This window comes from Meriones unguiculatus, chromosome 5 (assembly GCF_030254825.1).
Source record: "Meriones unguiculatus strain TT.TT164.6M chromosome 5, Bangor_MerUng_6.1, whole genome shotgun sequence".
Taxonomy (NCBI): domain Eukaryota; kingdom Metazoa; phylum Chordata; class Mammalia; order Rodentia; family Muridae; genus Meriones; species Meriones unguiculatus.
The window spans coordinates 110,538,134-110,565,508 of NC_083353.1; the positions used below are offsets into that span (position 1 = coordinate 110,538,134).

General features: G+C 37.4%; 1 protein-coding gene across 31 annotated transcripts in view; it reads right to left on the reverse strand.

Annotated features, from left to right (window-relative positions):
* Wnk1 (WNK lysine deficient protein kinase 1) overlaps positions 1 to 27,375 on the reverse strand; it is a 127,792-nt gene that overhangs the window by 21,767 nt on the left and 78,650 nt on the right. For 11 of the 31 annotated variants that reach the window (XM_060384065.1, XM_060384073.1, XM_060384060.1 and 8 more), the window contains exons 9-22: positions 24,990 to 25,244; positions 21,704 to 22,942; positions 19,882 to 19,962; positions 10,809 to 10,937; positions 8,522 to 8,650; positions 7,422 to 7,706; positions 6,641 to 6,738; positions 6,371 to 6,533; positions 5,720 to 5,836; positions 5,006 to 5,179; positions 4,746 to 4,803; positions 4,505 to 4,627; positions 2,507 to 3,951; positions 554 to 637 (exon numbers count right to left, since the gene is read on the reverse strand). In XM_060384065.1, coding sequence (XP_060240048.1) covers positions 554 to 637; positions 2,507 to 3,951; positions 4,505 to 4,627; positions 4,746 to 4,803; positions 5,006 to 5,179; positions 5,720 to 5,836; positions 6,371 to 6,533; positions 6,641 to 6,738; positions 7,422 to 7,706; positions 8,522 to 8,650; positions 10,809 to 10,937; positions 19,882 to 19,962; positions 21,704 to 22,942; positions 24,990 to 25,244 — 4,380 coding nt within the window. Of the gene's footprint in view, positions 1 to 553; positions 638 to 2,506; positions 3,952 to 4,504; positions 4,628 to 4,745; positions 4,804 to 5,005; positions 5,180 to 5,719; positions 5,837 to 6,370; positions 6,534 to 6,640; positions 6,739 to 7,421; positions 7,707 to 8,521; positions 8,981 to 10,808; positions 10,938 to 19,881; positions 19,963 to 21,703; positions 22,943 to 24,989; positions 25,245 to 27,375 lie in introns of all 31 variants that reach the window. The other 20 variants (XM_060384074.1, XM_060384066.1, XM_021632593.2 and 17 more) reach the window with 14 other exon arrangements.

Below are 27,375 nucleotides of genomic sequence, written 5' to 3' on the forward strand. Positions count from 1 at the left end.
GGTCTTCAAAGATTTTAAGAGTACTCTCTTTTCTGATTCTGGAACTCCTAATTAAATACATACAACTTTTAATTTTTATAACAGCTTAGAAACTTTACTTCCCCCTCCCCCCTTTCAAAGTTGCATTTTATGTGTGTGCCTGTGTTGCTGGGGGGATGGGGTAGATAGCACTTATATACACATGTGTACAGAAGTTGGAGGTTGACAGCAAGTGTCTTCTTTGATTGCTTTCCACTTTATATACTGAGGGGGTCTCCCACTTCAACTCAGAGTTCTTCATCTGATTAGTATAGCCAGATACAGTTTATTATTTATTTATTTGTTTGAGGCAGAGTCTCAGTAGGTAGCCCTGAATGGCCTGAAAATAACAGTCACTGTAATGCTGGGATTAAAGGCATGTGCCACCATACCTAGCCTGCCAGATATGGTTTAAAAGAATATTAATAAATCACAACCAAATGAGTTGGAAGCCAAGATGATGCAATGGAGAATCTGTACAAATTCTGTGAAGAAAAGCAGGGGCACAGAAAATAATTTGACAAGTTAGGGGCACCTGAATTTGAGAAGGTCCAGGAAAAGGTGACACCTGCTCACAGGGTAGAGTGCCAGCCGGAAGTTCAGTACCCACTGGTGGCACCTATAATAATGAAAACAAAATATTCAAGTCCATGAAACACCATTGATAAAAACTATATGCAAAAAGAAAATTAACTAATTTGAAGCTGAAGAATAAAACTAAAAATGTGCCTTGTTATTGCATATCTTTACCATTTAAGTGACACTCTGCAACACGACGGCATAGCCAAAGATACTTTTATGAGAGTTGTAATAAAACAGCTATGAATCAAATAGTAAAAGGGAAAATTAAGAAAGAAATTCTTTATGTAGATAAGGGGTCAAGGGCTTGGAGAGATGGCTCAGCACTTAAGAGCAATCAGTTGCTCTTGCAGAGGACCTAAGTTTTGTTCCTGGAGTCCACATGGCTCACAACTCCAGTTCTAGGGGATCTGATAGCCTCTTCTGACCTTGGTGGGCATCAGGTACCAAGTGCCATACAGAGATACACAAAGGCAAAACACTCATACACATAAAAACCTTAAAAAAATAAAAGATACATCAACAAATTTTGAAGCTGTTCATTTAAGAAAAACAAGATTTTTCCAAGAAAACAAGCAGATTTATAAATAATCAAGGGAAAAGATTGGGCAGCAGCAATGAGCTACAGCAATTAGTCATCTGCATTATTATAAGAATAAAGAACTAGTATTCTATTGTTCATTATTTCTAAGCTACAATGTTAGAATGGGGTAAAATATTTTCAATTTAGAGGGAATTTATAGGGATATAATTTTATTTTATGTAAAGATTATCTCTATTACCCTATTGTCAAAAGAATTTCACCATCAGTAAGAAATGCAGAAAGAGGGCTGAAATATACTGAACACAATAGCTATCATAAAGCCTGTGACTTTTGGAGCACAAAGAAAGAGTTTTGTTGAAGACAACAGAATGAGAGGAAAATTACAACAGCAAAATTAAATACATCAGTTATTGGATTTTTAGAATGAATTATTTCCTCTTCCATTTAATCATATCACTTTTTATCAACTTCCAACTTTTTATTAATGCCAAATGTGTATTTGTAATCTACAATAATGAACATTCATTGACAACCAAAAGATGGTAAACTATTACCTTGTTGGTAGATAAATTTTGTTCCCTTTTGGGAAAAAGAATTCTTTAACATCTGCCAATTCAATAGAAATAACCTCTTCTTCTTTTCAATAAAGATTTAAGCTGTGCATGGTGGTTCAATACCTTTAATCCCAGCACTCAGGGAAGCAGAGGCAGGAAGATCACTGTCTGTAAATTGAGTCCAAGACAGCCAAGGACATACAGAGAAACCTGATCTCTTTTGGAGGGGGGAAAAAGATTATATTGCTAAACAAACTATGTATATCTGTGTCTGTCTTTGTAGGAGTATGTGCACTTCAAATTCAGGTGCCTGTGGAGGCCAAAACCCCTGGTTCTAGAGTTATAGGTAGTTGTTCTACACATGGGTTCTGGGAACCAAACTTGAGTTCTTTGGAAAGAGCAGTGTGTGTTCTTAAATGCTAAGCCATCTTTCCAGCCTCTCTTTTCATTTTTTGGAGACAATGTCTCACTCTACAGTCAAGACTGGCCTGGAACTCAAGTTCTACTGGAACTTGTAATTCTCCCACCTCTGTCTTAAAGTGCTGGGGTAATAGACATGAGGCATAATACCCAGAGAAATACCTGTATGTTACCTGATTATACATTCTAAGATTGTTCAACATAACCTAAAAATCCATCCACATTTCAAACAAAGAGAAAACTCCTGTGTTAACTACTCAGATCCTAAAATTGTTGTCACTTTAAGACTGAGTGAGCAGTTTATATGCCAGGCAATTTCTGAGTACATTCTAACTTGCAAAACTCAGTTGAAAACACGCTATTATCAAGAGGAGGAGTAGTAATATCTTACCATAGCCTTAGTTAAAGATGGCTTTGGGGGGGTCGTTCCAGGTTTTGATCCTGTTGAAGTGCTGACTGAGGCTGAAACATGTGTGCCTGGGGTAGAAGCCTGCCCAGGTGTGCCCACAGGCATAACTGGCAAGCCCGTTGCTCCTAATGGCAAACTGGTTGGTGGTAAGCAAGTACTCGTAGTGGAAGTCATGACTTTGCTTGGTGCTACAGCAGTGGTAGGGATGCCTGGTGTGACGGTGGTCTCTACTGCTTGAGGTGTCTCGAGGGAGACAGAAGCATGCTGAGTTCCAGATGAGCTGTGTTCACTAAAGAGAGATCTCAGCTTTTCCTCCAGAGTCTTTATGTCATCAATCCCAGGTGCTTTGGCTTGGTTATCAGCGTCCACTTCTGGACAGTGAGTGTGAGGCTGGTTGGGAAGCAAAGCTGGTTGAGGCTGACTATGAATGAGTGTTTGTTGTACAGCAGGTACATTAGTAATAGGTTGGACCAAGGGTGGAATATTAGGTACTTGGGGTAATAAAGGTGTAGAAGTAGGTCCTGCTGGTTGGGGGAGGACAGGTGTAGAAGCTACAGCTGATGAGATGACCAAAGGATGCACCATACCGGGCTGAGAAACAGAACTAGACACTGCTGTTCCAGAGGAGGAGGAAGAGGATGGTGCACAAAAGGACAAAGGTAATCCTGTTGTACTACTGTGAGATGTCTTGTCTAGTGAGTGTGCACTAACCACCACTGTTTCAGCTAGGGCAGGAGCAGAAGTGCTGCTGCTAAGCGGAAGGGATGGCTGTGAAGCCATGCCTGGGAATGGAGTGGTGGTAGAGACTGATGTCACTATGGCTATGCCAGCAGCAGTACCTGCTACCTGTTGCAATAATACCGCTGGAGGCTTAGCATTTGGGGCAGCCACACTACCCACCGCAGCAGCTGTACTTGTGGAAAATGTTCCGGAAGGAAAACTGCCTGTACTAGAAACAATGCTCCCGGGTGTGGAAACCTGAACTGGCTGGGCTGTTGTAGACACGGCAACAACGGCAGGTGCTGGAGCACTTGAAACTGCGCTGGGAAGTGTAGGTGGCTCAGACACAGACAGTGTGGTGAGACCACTTGAAGTTACCACACCTGCACTGGTGGTGACTCCCGCTAGGCCTTTTTCAGTGGACCCTGCGGACTCAGCCTGCATTACTGCTGTGGAAACGTCATTAAGAGGGCTGCTTGTTACAGGGACTGATACTGATGGTGTGGATGCTGCTACAGTTTGGACAGCAGCAACGCCTGCTAAAAAGGGCGAAAATGTTGGTCCTGCATGACTGAAATTTGGAGGTGCTGTATTGGGTCCTTCACTCATCTGGCCATGTTTGAGTTCAGAAAAAGCCTGCTGGAGACTAAGGGATGAAGCTGAATGAGATAAGTTCATTCCAGGGCCCTGAGATGTAGAGGCAGCAACTAGAAAGGAAAAAAAAGAAAGAAAGAAAGAAAGAAAGAAATTAATTCATTTTAAAAGCATAGATTCAAAAAGAGTGTCTTTGAGGAACCATTAACGGATTATCAACAATGCTATATGTCTAACTTCTCCCAAGGAAACAACATGTTCTAAAACAGTGAAGATAAGGAGTAGTTTGACCTAGTAAGGCAGCTTATGAGTACATATTCTTGAAAACATAAGAGAAACCTGAAAACATAATTGATCTCCACATACAGAAATCAGTCAGTCTTTCTTCCCCTCTCGAGACAGGGTCTCCCATAAGCACCCAGGCTGACCTCAAACTACTGATTTCCTTTCCCTGTCACCTGAGCAATGGGATCACATGCATGTACACATATCCAACTCTAAATTTTATTTCAATCCTCTTCATTATAACCTATTCCTTCTTCCATGTTATTTTATTATTACTTTAATTTCCTACTTTTGATTTGATCATGAACTACTGCTTGATCAAGCTTACACCATATCAGAGATACTGTAAGATTACTTAAACATGGCTGAATCAATCCTTACCTGCATCTGATATTTCACTGGTGAAAACTTTTGATTCCCGTAACCTACTTTCTGGTACAGGACTCACTATAAACCGTCTTCCAGCAGAATGAACAACTTGTGTTAAAGAACTGGTAGGAACACCTGAATAAAATAAGTCATTGAAGTTCATATATATTGTTATACATGAATAAAGCCTCACAATTTCATTATTGGCAATACAACTCCTTGTCAAAGAAAAACAAATACAGAGAAGACTCACCTATTTGTTGTGGCATGGAAGATACAGCAATTGGTTGCTTGAACTCTCCTTCTAATTTCTAAAACAAGCAAAAGTAAAATTCTTCTCAAATGCAACTTCCATGATTATGCAAAGCAAATCATCACATTTGATAAGAACATAAATGCTCATTCTCAGTCACAAAGGTAATGTGCTATCAGTGGATATTCTGCTTGGCAGATTTAGCAGCTCAAAACTATTTTTAAATAAACAGAATCTCACTACAGATATGGTGAACCCACCTGAGAACCTGAAAAGCCATAGTCGTCCTTTTCTTGCAGACTCTCCAATCCCTGGTCACCCTCAGGCTCCACATTGACATCCTCGCTTAACATTTCATCAGCTTTTTCAATAATTTCCCGCACTTGAGCCACAAAAGACTCTCTTTCTATTGCTAGAATAAAGTCATTGTTCACCTATAAAAAACATGGTATCAATCTTATTAGTACATTTCCCTTTCTTTCTTTCTTTCTTTCTTTCTTTCTTTCTTTCTTTCTTTCTTTCTTTCTTAGTGGTTTTTCAAGACAAGAGTTTCTCTGTGTAACCTTGGCTGTTCTAGACTTGCTATGTAGAACAGGCTGGCCTTGAACTTATAGTAATCTGCCTGCCTCTGTTTACCTGAGTGCTAAGATTAAAGGCATGTGCCACGACACTTGGCTAACAGTACATTTCTTAAGCTTTAAGTCATCCAATTACCATTTTTATTACTTCTAGCTGTACACCAGCTATACTGTGTGCTTGGTATTTAAGATATTACTTCCCTTTATGGGACCTGGTACATATATATCGTCAAAAACATCTCTACTGCATATGGGTTGGGTATGCTAGTTTTAAAACAAAGTATAATCTATGATTGTCAAAATGAAACTGGATGACAAAATATTGCATAGTTGCCTAGGACTTGAACTTAAGACCATATACCATGAAAAAATGTGGGATTCTAAATGGAGACATACCATAATTGTTGCTATCTCTTCAGGGTTGTCACCATCTAGGTCAAATTTAAATGTAACCATTTTCCGATTATGAGTCTCTAATTGACATTCTACTACTCGATCTCCTTTATTTGAAACCTAAAAGAGAAAGGTGATTCATATTCAGATTTACTACTGAACTTGAGAAGACAACTTGTCTGAGGAAGCAATAGCTAACACTATTTCTTGAATATTTTTCATGTACGTGTGTACGTACATACATGTTTTTTCAAGACAGCCCTGGATGTACTGGAACTAGGTCTGTAGGCCAGGCTGTCCTTGAACTCAGAGATCCACCTGCCTCTGCTTTCCAAGTGCTAAGATAAAGGTATGCACTAGCACCGCCTGGATATTCCTTGAATCTTAAAGTGGCAGTAATTAAATCTGTAAGAAGATCTCAGCCCTTCAGCTCTTTCATCTTCCAGTAACAAAAGTATCTAGTTGGGTCCAATGACAACAGAAAATGTGACATTAAATTTAAAAAGATAGTGTGAATTCAATAAAGTTGCTAAAAAAAATTGTATACAAAGCTAAGATAAGGTATCATTATGATGTAAATGGTGACTTGATGATCTCTAAAGTTAAAAGGGCCAAATTCTTCCAACAATACAAAGGTTACAAATCAATATTTACATTTAAAATCCTCAGTTTCGGGCGAGAAGTCTTTTCATGACGAGAGCGACTTCTTACAGATTTTCGATAATGACGTTTTGTCGTTCTCCCTTCATGCCTCCCACTGGATGACGGAGCATTCTCATTGCCATCACTCATACCTGAAGCAACATCTGAATGTGCACTTTGAGGGGAAAAAAGTTCAATGTAAAGTGAGATGTAAATGTCTTGTTATTCTGAAGTTTCACATCATCCTGCCTACTACTCAAAGGAGTGTTTTAGTTTACTTACCTGTCTACAGAAGAAACCAATGTGACAGGCTGGGTAGGTTGTGACTGTGTTATTGGAGCTTGTTCTGGAGGAGTCGCCTGAGAGACTCCCTGAGTACTCTGTGAATAGAGAGGATAACTTCAATCTTGGCAGTTTGTAGATATATAAAATCATTAACCAAATCTAAGACATTCCCTTTTCTTTTTCTTCTTACCCCTCTATAAGTCCTAGAAGCAATAAAGCTACTAGTAATTCTTAATATTCAAAATCTAAAAACAGTGTGCTTACATTTTCAAAATAAGTTTCGAAAGCTAGTTTCTAGTATAGACTGTTGGTGTGAAGTCAGCCAACCTATTTGCTAGGCATTGTGAAACTACAATTTGCCATGCAGCATCTTACCAGAGTGTGCAATAGGGCTGGTAGAGCAAAGTGCAGAGATGAATTCAGAACTGTATTCTAGTAGGACAAAAATGATTGCTGGGAGCACAGCAAGATAAGATAGTCTTATGAACTGCCAATGGCAAGAGTTTGTGGAAGGAGAACAACAGCTAATGCACTAGCTAGAGAAGTGAAGTGCGAATAGTGTTAATCTTCTCTAAGGCAAACTCACTTCCCAACAGAACAGCCAGTGGCAACAAGGCCCCCATATTGGCATTTCATTCTGCTGTAAGAAAAAGTCATTTAGAAGTTAGTTTGACAGTTTCCAAATGAATTCTAAATCAGGGGAGCCTGTTTCTCCTTTGCCATTTGAACCCCATTTTTATAGATGTTTTCTATATAAACATGCAGTAATTCCATTTACCTCCAGAACTGCTTGCTGGGAGGATGTAGTGGGGGGTTGTTGCGTTAAACTCACTGCTGGTTGGGACACTTGAACCTGGCCTCCTACACTGCCCATAGGAACCAAAGGATTTGATTCCACATAAGGCTGCACTACTGTAGGAAAGTAACCTTGGGTGGCCAATGCTTCTGTCGGCATTGGAGGAGGGGCTAGGACTGTAGAATGGACGCAAACAGAAGCCACGTTGGAAGAGGGAGCAATATTTGAATCTCCTGGGTATTGTGGTGGCAGTCGAGATGGGAAGCCCTGTGACAGAAATGAGGAAGGTGAGTTAGTGCAGGTTGGGACATCAAATTAGCAAATCAGCAGACAAGGAGGCGAAGGGGGAAGCACAAAGCAAAGAACAGCGTGCCCACTTTCTAACAACTTGAAGATTTTCAAAATGAATTGGCAGATAACTTGGAAGGTGGTACTTTTTCAATCATACTTTGAACTGCTTGATTTCCCCTCCTAGACAAAGTAGAACTTAAGAGACTTAAATCCTTACCGAAAGAATCTACAGCAATCTTACATGGAAGAATGCAAAAATCTCTTCTAAGTATCAGACATATTATGAAATGTTAACCCTCTAGATCTAAACCCTGAACTTTTTTTTTTAAATTGTTATCAGGCTGCCTGCTGTCTTTACCTATCTACATATAAAGGAGCAGCCTGGTGTATCACATAATCATAAATTTAGGTTTATCTAGCATACCATGAGTTAACTTTTCTTCTAAGCTTTAAAATTGTGTAAGGAATCGTTTGATAATACCACCTTCATTAGTTTTTTAGACAAGGTCTTATTATTTAGCCCTTGCTGACCTGGAACATACTATGTAGACCAGGCTAGCCTTGAACTCACAGAGAACTGCTCACAGAAGCACTGGGATCAAAGGCATACACCACTATGCCCAGTCTCCCATCCTTTTTAAAAACTTTGCTATTTTCATTTTTCTAGTTCAGAGTGTCAACTTATGTTATTGTTACTCTGATACTCAACTAGTACATTTCTCAAGTTCTTAATGGTCTGCCATTAAAATTAAATACTCTAATACCTTCTGATTTGCTGGCTAACACGATACCTGGTACAGAACATCTCCAGAGGGAAGTGGACCCTCAGCAGCTTGTCCAAGGTTAGCTGGTATTCCCATGGACTGAACTGTTGGCTGTAGGAGCTGCGGGTGAACCTGACTCTGCAGCTGATTCACAGGCTGCAGAAGGGTTGGAAGCTGATTAGGAACTACAGTTGATCCCCCTGGGATTGAAGATGCTGTAGCAGATGAAGCCAAGGTGAGCAGAGGCTGATTAATGCCAGCAGCCATTGTTATAGGAACGGATGAGAAACCTGTCTGAGCCGTAGACACATGAGGAGTTGATATGGGAATTTGAGAGACAGGATACTGTGGGAGTAAGGAAGGAGGGAGCTGCTGTCCCATAGGAAGGAAATGAGCACCAGAGTGGACTGGAACAACTGAGGGTTGTGTTGAAACTGGGATGTGAGGTTCTCCTTGGACAGTTGGTACTGTCTGGGAAACTGGAAGCTGGGAAGGTAAAGAAAAACAAAACAAACTTTTTTTTTTTAAAGCAAAGCTGCCAAAAGCAAGATTTACATATTAGCCAAGAAGAAGAAAACCAAAAACCTGAATACATTAGTATAAATTAACATGCCACATAAGAATCAAGAAAGAATAGGAGAAGCAAATATGCTAGTATAGTGTCTAACATTTCCAAATATCTTGTTGTAGAGAAATTCCTAGTGTTTCATTGTTGGCAATAAAAAGAGGACCTTTTCAAAAGCAAGGATTTCTCCCTCTCTCCTTCACTGTTTATTTTTTATTTTGAGTCCCCCAAGGCAACTGAGGCTTTCCTGGAGCTTGTAGGTGGTCCAGACTGGACTTAAAACTATTGGTCCTCCTGCCTCTGCCTCCCAAGTGCTAAGATTCCAGATATGTACCACAATAACCTTTTTTTGTTTGTTTGAGCAGCATTATGAACATATGCTTCATACACCATAAAGCACTGGCATGTTTGCTAAAACTGAATCTATGACTGCTATTATAGTGATTAAACACAAATGTTTTTGTAATGGAATTAGACTTTATATTACGTCTCAATTTTTCAAGTCTAAAACAGCTCTCTGAGAGTAGGTACAATTAAAATACTTGACTGATTCTAGGATGTCATGATCCATCATTTCACTACTATGTCATTTTAACCCCCTGAGAAGTTGGGATATATGTAGATATTAGGAGGATATGTCAGTATTTACTCAGTGGTAAATAAATTAATAGTACATTTACAGTTGACACTATATTAGTTTTGAGATAGGACAATAACAATATTCTATGTGCATATGCCCACAAATGAATGACGCATAGATAAAGCTGATAAAAGGTTATTCATATGACATACCCTCTAAAGGGTACTTTCCAAGTGACTGAAAGAAAACAAAAGTCAATCAAAGAAAAACCAAAATAACTTCCTCAAACAAAACAAAAATCCACGTAAGTTTCTTGGGGCTGGGGGAGTGCAGCAGATAGCACAGATTTGTCTTACACTTTTGAACCACCCACCCAAGGGACTGCAGACGTGTCAACATGCTCATCTTGTGATGGGTAATCTTGGCTGTCAACTTTCAGTGAAGAATAAAGGAGATTAGTAAAACTAGCCCTTGAGTTTGTCTCTGAGGGCATTTCCAGAAACAACTAGATCCTAAGGTTCTGACCTCTGATGGTTCACAACTTAAATGGGCTGACAAGTGAGGAACTGTGGAAGGCAGGGCTTAGTTATAGGTAATAGGTGGGTGGGACTTGTTGGTGGCAATAAAGTAAATCGCTTATGCCATAACCTTTCCTCCAGGCCTACAAGCAATACAGCCTGCCAGTTATGGATGGACTGCAACCTCTGAAACCTTGCAAGAAAAAAAAAAAAAAAAAACTTTCCTTAAAATGTTTTCCTAAGGTATTTGTCAGTGATGAAAAGTTAATTAACAATGAGTTCGTGTCTGTAGGCAGTGAGAGAGAAAGTACTGAAAAGTTTACTTGAAAATAAAACAGTTTCAAACTTAGAATATCAAACACAGCTGACAATTTCTAGAGAATGTCATAGGTTTAGTTATCAAATCATCTCCATCTAACCCATTAGTTAATACTTGCAACTACTTTATACCTGTAAGGCTAAAATTTCAGTATTTTCACATTGTCACTACTATTGGTATATTCTGATTTTCAATAAATACATGTGTATAATAGAAATGATTTTTACTCCATTTTAACGGATCCTTTACTATTAGAAGAAAAGGGTAACCTGCAGGATGGGACAAAGTACATGGATATCATCTGTAGCATCTTTTCAGGAATGTGCGTTTACCTGTGTCCCGGCTGACATCTGAGCCTGACTTGCTGGCAGTGCAGTAGTGCCTTCACTGGAAGATGCTGCCTGTGGAAGTGAATACTGTACTGCCTGTTGAGGAGGAACAGTCTGCTGTATTCCCTGTTGCTAAGAATAAAATACAATGATTCAGACTTTTTGAGAGAGGGACGCTGCTCAATTGCCTGCGCTGGTCTTTGACAAGGCATCACTATGCACTGCCGGCACTCTGAGATCTGCCTGCCTCTGTCACCCAAGTGCTGGGACTGAAAGCATGCGCTACCACGCCAGGAGCTGGTGGCCTTTTAACATAGGTGATGCGATTGACATTACGACCATTACAAATATGAAAAATGAAGAATCCAATGCACTCTTCTGATATCCATTGGCCCTGCATGCATGTGATAAGACATATATTCAGGCTTTAAACATTAATACATAGAAAAATTTCAAATAATAGTTTAAATGTTAAATAAAACTACTATTATTTCTATTCTCAAGAGGCAGCCACTATGATTTTTCTCAATTTTCATATTTTTATTTTCTCTTGAAACAAAGCCAAAACAAACCTATATTATAAACAGTTACTAATTCATTTTGGTAGGATTTTTTGGGGGAGTGTGTGTGTGTGGGGGAGAAGTACTTAAAAATGTTTCAATTAATAACCATGCTTAGTTAGGATGAATTATTGCTGTGATCAAACACCATGACCAAAAACAAATTGGGGAGAGAAGGGTTTATTTGGCTCACACTTTCACATCATAGTCCTTTACTGAAGAAAGTGAGAGCAGAAACTCAAATAGGGCTGGAACCTGGAGGCAGGAGCTGATGCAGAGGCCATGGAAGAGTGCTACTTACTGGCTTGGTCAGCCTGCTTTCTTACAGAACCAGGCCCACCAGCCGAGGGGTGGCACCAGCCATAATAGGCTGTGTCCTCCTTCATCAATTACTAATTTTAAAAATGCCCTACAGGCTTGCCTACAACCTGATCTTATAGAAGGATTTTTCTCAATTGAGGCTCCTTCCTCCCTGATGACCCTAGCTTGTGTTGAGGTAAAAGTGGCCAGCACAAACCTTTGTATTAGTATATCCAACACATTTATTTGGCTGCTACCTTTATAAAGGTAGGCTATTTCCACACAGCTATGTATATAATTGCCATAAGGAGTACCTTGGATTTTTATATGGGATATCTGAAAATAACTTTTGCTCTTACAGGATTTTTTTTTTTACTGTCAAATTAAAACTACCAATTTTAAAACTGCCAAACTACACTTGTTTTATTCTTATTCAATCACTCCTGATAAGTTCATTTATGTAATTAGTAGTACCAAGGATTGAACCAAGGACCTTTCTTGTACATTCTAGACAAGTGCTCTTTCACTGAGCACAGGCAACCCACCAACCTTTAACATTTGTTTAGTTTTTTTATGTGTACTGGCCACAGAAACATGTGGAAGTTGGAAGACAACTTGAGATAGTCAGTTATCTCTTTCTACCACCTGGATTCCAGGGACTGACTGAGGTGTTCACGTTTGACAGCAATCGCCTTTCCCTGTTTAGATCATCTCAGCAGCCCTTTACAAATGTTTAGTTAAATTAAATGTTTTCATGAAAGGTATTTATGTGAAGGTGTGTGAACATGTTTATGCATGTAGGTATACATACATACATGTGAGTATATATATGGAAGCCAAAGAGTAATCTCAGGTATTGTTTCTTAGGAGCTGTTTTTGTTTCTGGAAACAGGTTCTCTCACTGGGACTTGCCAATAAGGCTAGGTTGGTCGACCCAAAAGTCCATAGTTCTCAGAGTCTTTGTTTCCCAGGGCTGACACTCTTAAGGATAAACCACCTTTTTACATGGGTAGTAGGGATGAAAAAGAAGCCCTCAGATTTGCATAGGAAGTACTTTACCAGCTATCTCTCCATCACCCTTTTAATTTTATTTTGAGATGAGGTCTCACTGTTATCCAGGGTGGCCTTGAACTTTTGTACCCTTATACTTTACAATCCTGCCTCAGGCTCCTGAGAAGTTAGGCTTTATAGGCATGTGTCACGGTGTACTCAATTCATGCCAACTTTAAAAGCAAGCATGAATGAATGGCTATTCAATTATCTAAAAACTTCTCTTAAAATTAGTGTGGGTAGGTATGGGAGCATGTATCTCCAATTCTATAGGATCTTGGGAATATTAGACAATTTTACTAAAATTTTTTTTTACTAAAAGAAATCCCAAAACCAGGAGACGATTTTGGCCAATTTGCACCTATTTATACTTTAAGGATTATGAACAAATTCTCTATAATTACCTAACTCATTGACTTACAACTTTAAATAAGATGGCTGCCATATAAAAATATTAATTTGGAAACTCTAAACTAAATCCTCATACTTTTCAAATTTAAGACACATAAGCTCCTTTATTTTTATGGGCATTGTGTTACAGGTGCTTTGGTAGTTTTCTGGTATGACACAGTAATTCCCTTTTCCCAACACCTTTTAAAAAAAAAAATGTGTGTGTGTGAACACACATGTTTACTGGGTATATTCATGCCACGGTGCACTTGCGATGGTGAGTAAAAACATACGGGTCTCTGTCCTTGCCTTTTCACTTAGTTTGAACCAGGGTATCCTCTGCTTAAGCCAGGCTTCTGAAGACTCTCTTGTTTCTGAATTTCATTTTCTAATCGGTGCATTAGGATTACTTGTGGCACGGTGCTCAGCCTTTATATGGGTTCCAGAGATTGGAACTCAGGCAGTCACATTTGTTTAGCAAGCACTTTTCACCCATGAGTCACTCCCCCACACTTTCTTGAAATTTGAGGTAGAATTTTAATATGCACCTACCAGAACACTAGTTTAGTAAAATTTTTATGTTTTGTGGCATTTTAAGAAGTAAATTTATATTTGTGTATCCTTGTTATCAATTCCTAAAGTAATCTTTAAACAAATAATGATATTCAGTACTTGAGGAAGTATCATTCAGGATCAAAATCAGGTCATTATGCTCTGTGGCAATGGCCTTTATCCATTGAGTCCTATGACTAGCTCAGCATATTTGTTTTCACTTGTTTTATTTCATAAATGTTTTTTTGGCTCTTCAGTATAAAATAGATAGGTTGGTAATATAGAATTGAGAAATGTAGATTTTTTTTTAAAATGTTGTCTTTAATTTTTGGAATAACAGTTATCACTAGAGGTCTTCAACTCTCTTCATACCGAGGGCTGGACAAATCTACCTGCCAAAATTTCTGGAATGCTCAAATACATGTGAGTACTATCATACCTATTAATTCTCCACCAATAAATAAATCAGAAGAAAAAAAACCTTTACTTTTGGGCATATGATATTCCCTGTCTCTCTTTCATTCCCACTACTTAAGAATCAAAGCTCACATAAAATTCTGACTCTGTCAATTCTTTCCTGAAGGTATCCCTTCACAAATCTAGTTAAATCAAATTGATTGAGCTAAGTCAAGGATGCATGTTATGTATGCATGCAATCACACATGTGCACACAAATAAATGTAAGAAATTTTCAAAATAGAACAGCAGCTGTTTAGCAGGGCACAGTAGCACACACCTGTAATCCCAGCCCTTAGGGAGGCAGAGGCAGGTGGATTGCTTTGAGTTTGAGATCAAACTGGTCTACTAAGCAGGTGCAGAACAACCAAGGTTATACATAGAAACCCTGTTTCTAAAAACCAAAAACAAACAAAAAGAAAAGAAGCTGTCTTCTTTTCTGGAAACAGGTTAAGCCAAACTGAAGGCTGCTTTGCTTCTATCCCATACTTTTCTGACTTTGCAATCCCTCCACTCTTGGCCTGGAATATTCTTTATTCCTACATCAAAGTCTGACATATATATAACTAACTGAGAGATCCAATATATCTCTTCCACAAAGCCTTCTCGATATACCCCTTCCAAGCAAGAAAGATGTCCATTTTCCTGCCTTTAAAGACACAACAGGGTAGCAGTGAAATGGTGAGCTGTGGAGTAAAGAGTATTTGGATTTAAAGTGCTCTCACCTCTTAGAAGCTGTATGTTTGAGAAAATTTCCCAAACTTCTCCAGATTTTAACTTTCCCATCAGTAAAATGGGTATAATGATAGGGTCTACATTTACATAAACAATTTGTCTCATGATTAATTATTTAGGCTCCCTCAGAACCAATCATGGCTAATCCATCTTAGCTGACTATCAGAAAAACAAAAAAATGTTTATTTGGGAATGTTGAGATGAATTAAAGGGCTTAAAAAATGGGCACCTTTTTTTTTTTCTTTTAAATGAACTTATTCCTCATTTAAGACAACTGACAGGTATGCCAATAGTACCTTAGAGTACTGCTTTTGAGATGTGGTACATTCGGTAAACCAAAAGTCTATGCCTCTGCATAATCACATTGGCCAATAACCAACAGATCAACCAAACAGTGATGACTAGAATCATGTTTTGGTGTAAAAAGAATAGAATCATGCTTTGCCTAGATTGGGCTTATGGAAAGTAGTTCATATAGTTTTTATTGACTTGTAGGTAACAGCTGCATGATGACAAATGAACATGATCCTCAGGCTGAACAGAAGAGTATGAATATCTGTAGGCTTTGTACATGCTTTTATAAAAGACATGTTTATTTTCCCTACAATCTTCTTTATAGATATAAATATTGGGAAGAACTACAGTAATATAGAGCATATAATTTTAAAGCTTTATTTTTATTTCTGTGTATGTCTGTACAAGTATATAAATATGTGGGCAGGTGACCTACTACAATAGCCAGAAGTGGGTGGTTGATCACTTAGAGCTGGAGTAAGGCAGCTGTGAGCCATCTGGCATGAGACCTAAACTTAGGTCCTCAGAAGAGCAGTAAGCTCTTTCAACTGCTGAGTCCTATTTCTAGCCTCCCCATTATAGCTCCTATAAAAAACACAAGAAAACACACAAATATCAAGGGGAAAAATTCCTTATTTTTATGTCCAAGAAGCCACAAGATAAACTAAATTTTACATAATGTATGCTTCTTTCCTTACTATAACAGAACTGTTATCAACATGATAAAGAAAGGTCTTTTGCTTTTTTGCATTCATCCATATACAAAAAACCCAATAACAGATAAAAACACCATATCCATCCATCCATCCATCCAACCATCCATCCAACCATCCATCCATCCATCCATCCATCCATCCATCCATCCATCCATCTATCTAGCTTGAGATAGGGTTACTCTGTGTAACCCTGGCTGTCCTGGAACTCATTCTGTAGACCACCAGACTGCCTTGAACTTCCAAAGACCCTCCTACCTCTGCATCCCAAGTGCTGAGATTAAAAACTTCATACCCACTGCATTAACCCATTTTACAAAACAAAAACTGATATAGAAGCTTGAATTTTAGTAATTTTTGGCTTCCTTAATACCCAAGACTCTAGAAAAGTAAAATAAGATACTGGACTACATATACCTCTTAAATAAACTGGCTTCATAATTTTGATTCTACTCAACTTAAAATATGCTGTAACAGTATCTAAAATGAAAACAAAACAAAAATTAATTTTAGTGATAATATTATTTGGCTGTATTTTCTTTACTAATGGAATCAACTATTTAGCACTTTCTCAATTTAATTTTTTTCTTTTTTAGATTGTTCAAATTTATTTGTATTTATTCTGACAGGTTCATTTACATATATAGTGGATTTCAATAATTTTCACTGATATTACCCTTTCTCTTCCTCCCTCCTTCTGTAGAATCCCCACTCCCACCCCAAGAATTCTCCCTTCTACTTTCAGGTAGGTGTGTGTGTGAAAGAGAGAGAGAGACAGACAGACAGTTAAATTAGTACTGCCTGTATTAGCATAGGAGGTTATTTACAAGAACATGAGATACTTTTTGAAGAAAATGATAAGCCTTCCCTCAGCAACCATTACCTACTAGAAGCCAAGATTTCTATAACAGTAAGCTTTTTCCTAAATAGTTAGAGAGTTGTTATCCAGGTTCTGCTTGAATGGATGAATTCAAGGAAGTAAACGAGCTTTCTCTTCTACATTGGTGGCCTGTTTTTAGATGTGATATTTATCTAAGAGAGGTGGGACCTTATGAGCTATTTTTCTTTTCTGAGAGTTCAACTCACTAGGTAGTCCAGGCTACCTTGAAACATGATTCTCTTTTAGCTCCCTAAATGCTGGCATTCCAGGTGTATGTATATCATCATGTTCAAACATATTAGTAATTATTTTAACTTAACATTTATAGTATTTGCTACTTAATCATCACATACTTTGAGCGTTTAACTTGATAGCTTATGTCTTTCTACTTCATTTTATAGTATTTGTAGGTATGCACACATGTAAGTATCCATGTGTATTTAAGACAATTGACATTTCTTTTGCAAGGAAAAGGAAAAATGAAGCATATACTTAAATGTTATCATCATCATTATTTTTTTTACTGGTGTTGCCCTATGTTGAAAGATAAGCCAGGTGTGTAGCTCATGCTTGAGAGGCAGAGGCAAGAAGATTAAGAGAATACAAGACCAGCTTGGGCTATATCACAAGAGATGACTCAAAAAGCCTATAAGTAATTGGTACTCATCACAGTGTTTCTGCCATTAACCAACTTTACATAACCTGTAATTTTGATTCTCACCAGAGGTTGTAAAATAGATTTGATTGAGGTTGGCAAAAAAAAAAAAAATTCAACTTCTTCAACTTAAACATAATTATAGATGAATCCAAGCTATTTGTTTGGAAGAAATGTTATAAGGAATACAAAGCATGCAACCCCTGGTCAAAGGGTTTTTTAAGAAGAGATGTTAGTCACTGGGTAAATGTGGATACAGAAGTAATTTCTTCAGTATAAAACACTTAACTGCTTCTGTACAAAGATGCCAAAAATCCCCCCCCCCATCTATCTATCTATTGTGTGTAAGTGTCCTGTTTGTCTGTGTACTATATGCATGCCTGGTATCCAGAGGTCAAAAATGGGTACCAGATTGCCTGGAACTCTAGTTTTTAAAGCAGTGTGTGTGTGTGTGTGTGTGTGTGTGTGTGTGTGTGTGTGTATGTGGGACAACCAAACCCAGGTTGTCTGCAAAAGCCTCCAGGGACCTTAACTGAAGAGCAGTACTTCAGGCCCCTAATTTTTATTTTAAATTAGGTCTGTTAAGGTATGAACATGTGCCAGGTCTGGTGGGGCATGCCTTTAATCCCAGCACTCAGGAAGGCAGTAGCAGGCTGATCTCTGTGAGTTTGATGCCAGCCTGGTCTACAAAGTGAGTCCAGGACAGCCAAGGCTTTACAGACCCTGTCTCAAAAAAACAAAAACAAAAACAAAACAAAGAGGGTCTGAACATGTGATAATTGTTGGTGCATACAGAGCTGGAATTTCAGGCAGTCAGCTGTGGGTCCCATTGTATGAATGCTGGAAACCAAACTCCAGTCTTCTGCAAGAGCAACAACTGTTCTAAACTAATGAGGCACCTTTCAGCATCATTGAATGTTACTCTATTTTTGTTGTATAGTGGTGTGTATCTCTGTGAATTAGAGGACCCTAGAGAATATGCCATGGTTGTTTTCTCCTTCCACCTCTATGTGGGTCCCAGGCACAAACTAGGTCTTCGGGGTTGCACAACAGGCACTTTATCTGTTGAGCCATCTCACCAACCCATGACTTAATCTCCAGTAAGATCAAGTAACTAGATGGAACGGTGGCACAGGCCTATATTCTCGGTACTCAGGGAGGCAGAGGCAGGTGGATCTCTGTGAATTCAAGAACAGCCTGGTCTACAAGTCTAGAATAGTCAAGGCTACACAGAGAAACTCTGTCTCAAAAAAAAAAAAAAATAAAATAAAATAAAAAAAATAAAAATAAATAAAAATAAAAATAAAATAACTATATGGTCATATCTTGTATTAAAGGAGGCCATTTATAGGAAGAACAAAAACCTTTGTTTCAAAATTAATAACTATTAATTAAAACTATTAATAAGATAGTTTATCATATTATACAGATAAATATGAATTTTGCTTGAAACACTTATGCCAAAAGAATAATTTTCTTGCAAATAAAAGCATTGATGAACTTTACATATTAAATTTTTAGATTAATAAAATTTTACTATTATTTTGGTCCTTTTAAAACTCATGAAGATCTTTTGAGATAAACCTCCCAGGTCAAAGCTTAACTTAAAAAAAAAAATAATCTTGTGGCTGGAGAGATGGGTCAGCTGTTAGGAGCACTGGCTGTTCTTTCACAGATTGTGAGTTAAATTCCCAGCAACCATATTTTAATAGGATATGGTGCCCTTATATGGTGTGCAAAAAGATAGAGCACTTAATTTTAAAAAATCTTCCTGCAGTAGTTGCTCTTTATGTTCTCTTTCTTTAAGTGTTTGTCTGCATGTATACATCATCTAATATGAATGCTTAATGCCTGAGGAGGCCACTGGATTCCCTGGAATTAGAGCTACAGACGTTTGTTACCCACAGCATGGGTCCTGGGAACTGAACCGAGGTCCTTTGAAATAGTACATGCTCTTAAATAGTGAGCCATCTCTCCACTTCCTTTAAAATAATTAAAAAGGTGTTCTTTAGGTTTTCATTCAGTCCCTCTTGTACAAAATCTTATATTCTATTTGACAAATTAATAAAAACAAGTTCACTATCTGAGGCATGCACCATGGGTTGGAATGACAAGATACAAGTTGAGGTTTCTCTGTGGAGGCATGGCTGTCTGGGAACTCACTCTGTAGATCATGTATAGACCTTGAACTCAGAGATCTGCCTGCCTTTGCCTCTCAAATGCTAGGATTAAGGGTGATAAATGCTCTTACATGGACAAGCACAAGTAGAAACAAACCAATACTCTTTGTATGCCTTACCTTATACACAAAATCATTTAAGAAGGCAAATAAATTATATGACTATTCTTTTCAACACACACCTACTAAATTGTTCTTAAGTACATAAGAAACGTTATGACAATTACTCTTTCAAAAGCTTGGCAAGCCATTTGCATCAGAAGTCTAGCTCATAAAGATGTAAAACATGAGGTAGCAGTGTAACACTCTTACCTGCTGAGGATGTGGGATGGGCTGCGAAGACAGAACCCCTGCTAAGCTACCTGACGTTTGGCCTTGGCTCTGCCCCTGGGCCTGGAGAAAAAAAAAAGCAAATACAAATTAGAGAAGGTTTGTACACAGAGAGTTTAGACTTTTGTATAAATACTTCAGATCCTGAGAAGACTGCTTGATCAAAATGAAAAGGCTTGATAGTACAGTATATGACAGACCTCTGGGATTTGGGGTAAGGTAAGTTTAGAAAAAAGAGCATAGAACATTTCTGATCACATCTCAGGTAAAAGCAGACAGACAAAAACACAAACATTTAAAGTTAAAAACCTACCATTGATGTTGGCTATAGTTTTAGCTGGCTTGAACAGTCATAGTCACAATAAAATTGTCACAGGAAAAATGTAAGATAGCAACATGAAAAAAATTTATTCCAGATAATTAAAAAAACACATTTAAAAAGGCTAATTTGGTTCTCTTTTGCTATTTCTTATAGTGTTATATTAACTGATGAAAAATATCAAAGGTCTATTAAAAACCAACTTCTAAACAGGAATATAATGGCTACCCAAGGTAACATGTGGAAATATCTGGAGTCACTCTAATTGTGAAAACTAGAAGAAATGGTTGCTACTTCTAGAGCTGCTACTAAAAAAAAATTCTATAATGACCATAAGAGTTCCACTCAAAACAATGGATTAACCAACTCAGAATGTCAACCATACTGGGTCTGAGAAATTGACCAGCATATTCCAATTAATAAGAAGTCTAAATTAACTGAAAATAGAGTGCAAGTTTATGTGTTAGGGAAATGAATGCACATATACTATGATATAAACATGTAAAGGAAATGAAAGGCTACCATCTTTATTGCTCCATTTCAATTTGGAAAAGGTTGTTTAAAGTTTACATGGATGTATCACACTCCATTAAAATTTAAATTATTTAATTTATTTCTTTTTTAATTTGCAATGCTTTAAGGATAATGTATGTATACAACATGCTGACACTCTTTAAATTTCAGGGTCCTTTTGCTTCCTAAGTAACTGATATTCTTAAAAGGGTATATGAAATTGTCATTACTGACTTCTTCAATTTTGTGTCTTTGTTTATATTTGCATGAGTATACATACCCACGAGTGTGAATAAAATTTAAAATGTACTGAGAGAACAGGGACTGAGATATCTACTGTTCCTAATGCTGCAACACATTATAAATTCATACAAAACCCAATAAAATCATTACAATCACTAATATTAGACATAGTCCCTAATGACTGATTAATGTCCAATTTGGGTCTTTAATACAGAGGTTTGAGTGATACCATTTCAAAAGGGCATGTTCACTTGTTAAGCAGAACATTTATAATGTGTTTTCTTAAGTCCTCCTTATAATGAAACACTCTGTGTTTCTTAATAGGGCACCAAAAAAAGTTTTCAAAACTTCCCATTTTTGCTTCATGGCTACAGTTTTAAACCATAAATTTAAAAACGTTTTCTTAGGAGAAGGCATTATACTAAAATGATTTTATTATATCTACATAATCAATAATCTAAATGACAGACAATTGCATTTTCATTACTACCATAAAATTCCACATGACGATTAGTCATTGATTGTGACGACTAAAATCACAGGCAAAAACAGGTATTTTCTGCTTTATGGTTCATGCTTTAGTACAAGTATTTATAATCACAAAAGAAATCCTATTAAGAAAATAAACATTCCTCATAAATCCATGATTCATGGAAACGAGATAGAAAATTTAAATGTGCTGGTGCATAATAGGGTAGTTTAAAAGAATCGTGAAAGTTTTCCTATAACCTGTGGATGGAGTGCAGATCCTCCTGAAGAATATGAGGCAGATAAGACCTGCTGAGGTGTGGTTCCTTGGGGAAAACAGAAGAAGAGTGGGGAATCTTGTAACACTGTCTGAGGCAGACGGATAAAGGGCAATGAGACGTCAGAGCCCAAAGGTGCAGCTGCTCCCCCTGTAGGGGGAGGTGACTGAAAATCACTGAGATCTGAAGAAGTGATTTGAGAGGAATCACTGGAATATTCTGGGCTTCCTATTGGCCAGTTCTGTCCCATAGGCTCTACCACAGAAATGGTCAATTCTGGGGCATGGTTATTACGCTGTTCTTCAGTAACAGGCTGCAGATGGCAATGTAATCCAACTGACTGAGGAGGCAGTTCTTCCTGACTTGAGTCCACTGCAACCTGTCGATTTCGGTAAACACGTTGAGGTAAAATCCCACCTCCTTCTCCTGAAGAGGAACTTGGTGTTTGAGCATGAAATTCAAATACACAGTTGCTTCTGTTCTCATTGCTATGAGTTAACACAGCTGGTGCAGAATGAGGTACAAAGACAGGGTGAAATTTCAAATGTGTAGCATCTGTACTGTTAGGCGCAGAAACACTAGAAAGGGGTGATGCAGGATTTGGTCCAGAATCTAATCTTAAATTCTGAAGGTGTCCTACCAGGAAAGCCTGTCCAGATGGAAATTCAAAGACAGAACTTGAGGAAGGGCCCCCAGGCACTGGTTTCTGTTCAGGTATCTGTTTCATAGGACTTGACAATACTGGTGAGTTGTATGAAATGCCCTCATACTGTCCTGCCACCTGGGCCTGATAATGCACCCCAGCTAGATACACTGTTTCCTGAGGAATAAAATAGCGAGCTTCTTCTGCCAGTACTAGTCCAGGTCTATAGTCACTGTAAATCTGGGCTGGCTCAAACACAGGTTGGACCTGCATCTCACATAGCTCTCTATTTACTCTATTGGCTGTAGTACCCAACATAACTATGGCCTCTGGTGTCCAGTTAGTTGGGCTGCCACCAGGTGGAAGAAGATTTTGGCCAACAGTCCTCAGCAGGGGTTGGAAGTGGCGAGTTTGGGCTTCCAGGAAGGAGGTGCTCTTACGTCGTTGGGAAATGGCTACTTTCGGTGGACAGATGGGAGGTGGTGAAAAAGAAACTGGACGTTCATGAATAGTTGGGAAAAATATCTGTGATTCTGGGTATGTTGGGGTCCCCCCACACGGATGCGCCATGGACTGAGGCTGTATCAACATGAATAAGACAAGTAATTCATACATTCAATATGAAAAATTACATCAGACATGCACAGCTGGATAGTTCTGTATAAGCCCACAAAGTGGCCACACCAAAATTCTAATAACTAACAAATACTTTTGGAAATCATGTGTATAGCAAAAATCCACTAAATACATCCAGGGCCAATAAAGTCAATCTGTGGCACTTCCTTGAATGAAAGAAAAAACAACTACTTTCCCACAAACTACTCTCTTAAAGCAAAGACATGAATTATACTTCCTAAGTAATTACTCTATTTTAAGAATGAACATTCTTAAAATTTGCCAATGGAAAGAGATAAAGTCAAAATATTAAAGGACAATAAATAACCCTATTAGTTTTATACTTAAAAAATACTGCAATTTAAGCTACTGTTCCACAGTGATAGTATATTAATTAGAGGGTTCAATGTTATTTTCATCAACAGATGATCAGAAGAAATTTATAATAGTATAAATCAGAAGAGATTTCTGGTGTATGGTATAAGACAAACAAGTCAAGTACAATGGTACATACTTATAACGTTAGAACTCAAGAGACTGGGGCAGTACAATTTTTGAGTACAAGGCTAGCCTGAGAAACTACATAGTGAGACACTGTCTTAAAAAACAAATAACAAAAAGATAAATGACTTGTTTTTCCCTTCTGTATTCAAAATTATAATGAATAGGTTTACTATAAAAGAGATGCCAAATGATTCTTCTGATCATTGCCAAGGGTTGAACACCTGGAGTTTTCTCATTCTGACAAATCATATGAAAGGGAGATAATATAAAATAATAGCAAACCTGATTTAATAGCACTTTTTGTTTCCAAAATTTAAGACTAAGCTTAGAATTCTAGCTTGGCAAATGCAATGTACATAGTTCTCTATCATGTACTGGACTCCTGGAGTGCTTGCCTGAAGAAGGGTTCAGGTTCAATCCTCAACAATACAACACCAAAAATGGGTGTTGAGGTCAGAGGACAACCTCTGGTGTTGGTCCTCACCATCCAACTTGTTTGAGACAGGTATCTTTTGTTTGATGCTGTGCACAATAGGCTGGAGAGCCTATGAGACTCTGGAGAGTCCATTACCACCTCCCTTCTAGCCACAGGAACACAGATTATAGACACCAACTACGGCAGGATCTGCAACTGGGTCTCCATGATTCTGCAGCAAGCACTTTAGTTACTGAGCCATTTCCTTAACTTACTAAAGTATTTCTGCATCAAATCAGAATGATCATATTTTAGTGACTATTAAAGCTGTGTCCTAAAGCCATAAACACTGTACAGTTACTCATTTTTATAAGTAAAAAAATCTTTAATATTTTGGAATATTAGTTATATTCTCTGTTTGGAAAAGCAGCCAACAAGGTCTCACAGTAATTAAAGTAATTTTAGAGGCTGTAGCTTTCACAGACATTGATGGAGACAAGGAAAGTTATACGTTACATATGTATCTAATATATTTGTTAGAATCTATGCTCCATCTTATGTAATTATGAAGAAAAAAAAGGGTACTTTCAAAGAGAAAATAGCCTTTTGGTTTTCTGACATAACATTTTACATCCATGACTGAATTAAAGTCAACTTTTACTACTCAAGTGATTTAAAAAATAAAGAACTCAACTAGCTACATCCCTTCAGAATAATCAGAGGAGAAAACACATTTGATGAATGTTCGGTAGAATCTACTTTTGATTAGGTTAATAATGAGTTTAATTAGGTGATACACATACATTTTGCTAAGATATAAAAATGCAAACCCTATATTAATAGGCTATAGGAAAGTATAGTAAAAACTATATTGATATGTGCTAATGATATTATAAGGATCCTCGTTCATCACCTCCTTGTTTTTTATTCCCATTTAAAGTCTTATTACAAAAATGTTTCCTAAAGGAATAATTATCCTAACGCCCAACATTTGCTAATAAGTTTAGTTTTGTTCTTTAAGCAAATCCTCCATGCCCGGATGTATTCATTGGCAATGGTTTTTCACTTGTCAGGAAGTTTACAGTTACATACAGTAGTGACAAAGAGGGAAGGCAGGCTGGAGCGTCGGTGCTTGCGCTGGGAGGCAGAGTGCATAGGCAGGACACTCTCCAATGCTTTAGAGAGCTTTTCGGCAAAAGTTTCCTCAGGGGCAGTCCGAAGGAGGGAAGGGCAAAGAGGTGCAGACAGCACTGGTGGGGTGGAAGGGGCACTGGGAGAGATGCGGGACAGACAGGGGACAGCAGAAAGATGGGGAACACAAACCGACATGCTACGGCCACGACGAGGCTAAACAGAAAACAAACACACATGAAAAACACAGTCATTTGAAAACAAAATAACAAATGTACAGTGATAATAGGGTATAGTTAACATAAAAAATGTTCTACCCTCCCCAGTTCTGCAAAGTAAAAAAAAAAGAAAAGAAAAGAAAAAAAATGTTTCGGTAAGACATAATTCTACAAAGCACAGCTGGTATATTATAACTATGCTCCCTGTTCTGGTGGTTTTGTGCACATTTTCTTATAAGCAATCAAAAATCAGTTATGATCTTGAATATTTTGAAGTAACACTACAAGTACAGAAATAATAAAAAAAAATGACCATCAGTACCACACAAGAAAACAATGAATTATAGCTCTAAAAACGTAGTAAGATTAAGCAAGAATAAATTCTATGAGAGTACAATTTTTGGAAGATTTTAAGAGTACATTATTTGCAAGAACTCTAGTAACTTAAGGGAAAAATTCATCTACGTTAGAAGGCAGGCTACACAGAAAAGTTGTTGGCTTATACTACTTTATTACACTTGCCATTTTCTGTACAAAGATTTAAAAGTCATTATTGACTAAAAGAAAAAGAATATCTTTCTGAAGTTCACAACTGGGTATCAGAAATATTGTGTACTGTTATAAATGAAATGCCTTCAATTTGACTCTCTAAAGAATCAACACTCACCCCCCATATACAAGAAATTCAGTTTAAACCTACAAACTTTGAGATTTAAGAGAAAGGGTTTAACATAGCTACAGAGATGGTCTAATACTGTGAGGTTGTCTGGAACAAGTCTATGACCTATTTCTTTTTCAAAAATTGCTGCAAAGAATGCTTTCAGCCAAACTTGGAGCCAATCAGTAAGTAATACCATGATTTAGTTTATTTTGGCTCCAAGCATTTACCTTTGTTTCTCTTATTTTTAAATTTTCTCTTACAATTTATACATTATTGTAAGGCATATCAAGTTCCCAAAAAGAGACAACAAAATTATAAAATGCTTTACTAAGTACTTGTAATTCTTTATAATTACTCTATAGAATACTGTCATCAAAAAAACTAGAAAGAGCCTGATTTTAGAGCACCAAATAAATACAGTATATTAATGGCTTAAGCATTTAGCATCTACATAAACCATCAATCCTGTTTGTCTTTTAAAAACAAAGATAAGCTCATGATGAGAGAAGCCAGGGGTTGAAAAAACTGTTAGACAAAGGGAGAAATTAAGAAGTGCTGACAATTAATGTCAGTATACAGAAATAAGTCACCCAAGATCATAAACCCTTCTCAGGATAAGAGCATACTGTTAAATGGTTAGTATATATTAGCAGTAGTTTTCTTTGTATTAATATGGCCATTCTTCTTGGGACCTAAGTCCAAAATAAGACTGATCAATCAGTGGACTCCAAAACAAACAACATATATGAATAAAAAATATTTTTCCTGAGGGAAAAAAAAAATTCATTAAAAAAAAAAAAAAGAATTCTACAAGTTCAGATTAAAGCCTTCTGAGAAGGAGGAAGGAAAATCAGCCTGCTTAAAGATTATACTAAACAAGTGATAAAAGTGAACTATTATCATCTAATTACTGTCTGAAGTATATGATCTGTTTTTCTCGAAAGACCTCATAGAGAGTCAGCAAAAGAAATGGGGATATTTTATGATTCATCTACTAATTTAACATTTGCTACTGCAAATGAAAAATGTGCATATATATCATACACACACAAGTATAACTATTCTAAGAAATTACTTCTATAAGCTGACTCTGAAAATAAACTGGCAATAAAATAAATACCAAATAAAGGAAAAAGCAAATGAACATATACTGGGAAAGGAACACACACAGCAACTGATGATTAACTAAATACAAGCAATAAATTAGTCAGAGGTCATACAATAAAGGATTCCTTTACTCTATAATACTCACATGCAACATTTTATAATAGTCTGAAGGTCTTACCTGGTTTTTATACAATAAAAAAGGAAAAAGAAAAATCTTACAGAAAACACTTAAAATTACTTTAGTAGTAAGCTTTAAAGGATATTAAGAAAAAAAATAACTTACTCCACCCACAAGTCATTCTGGTATACCTAGTTTATAACACTTTAATAAAGCTTTAACTCATAGGTGCTGAAAGGAGTA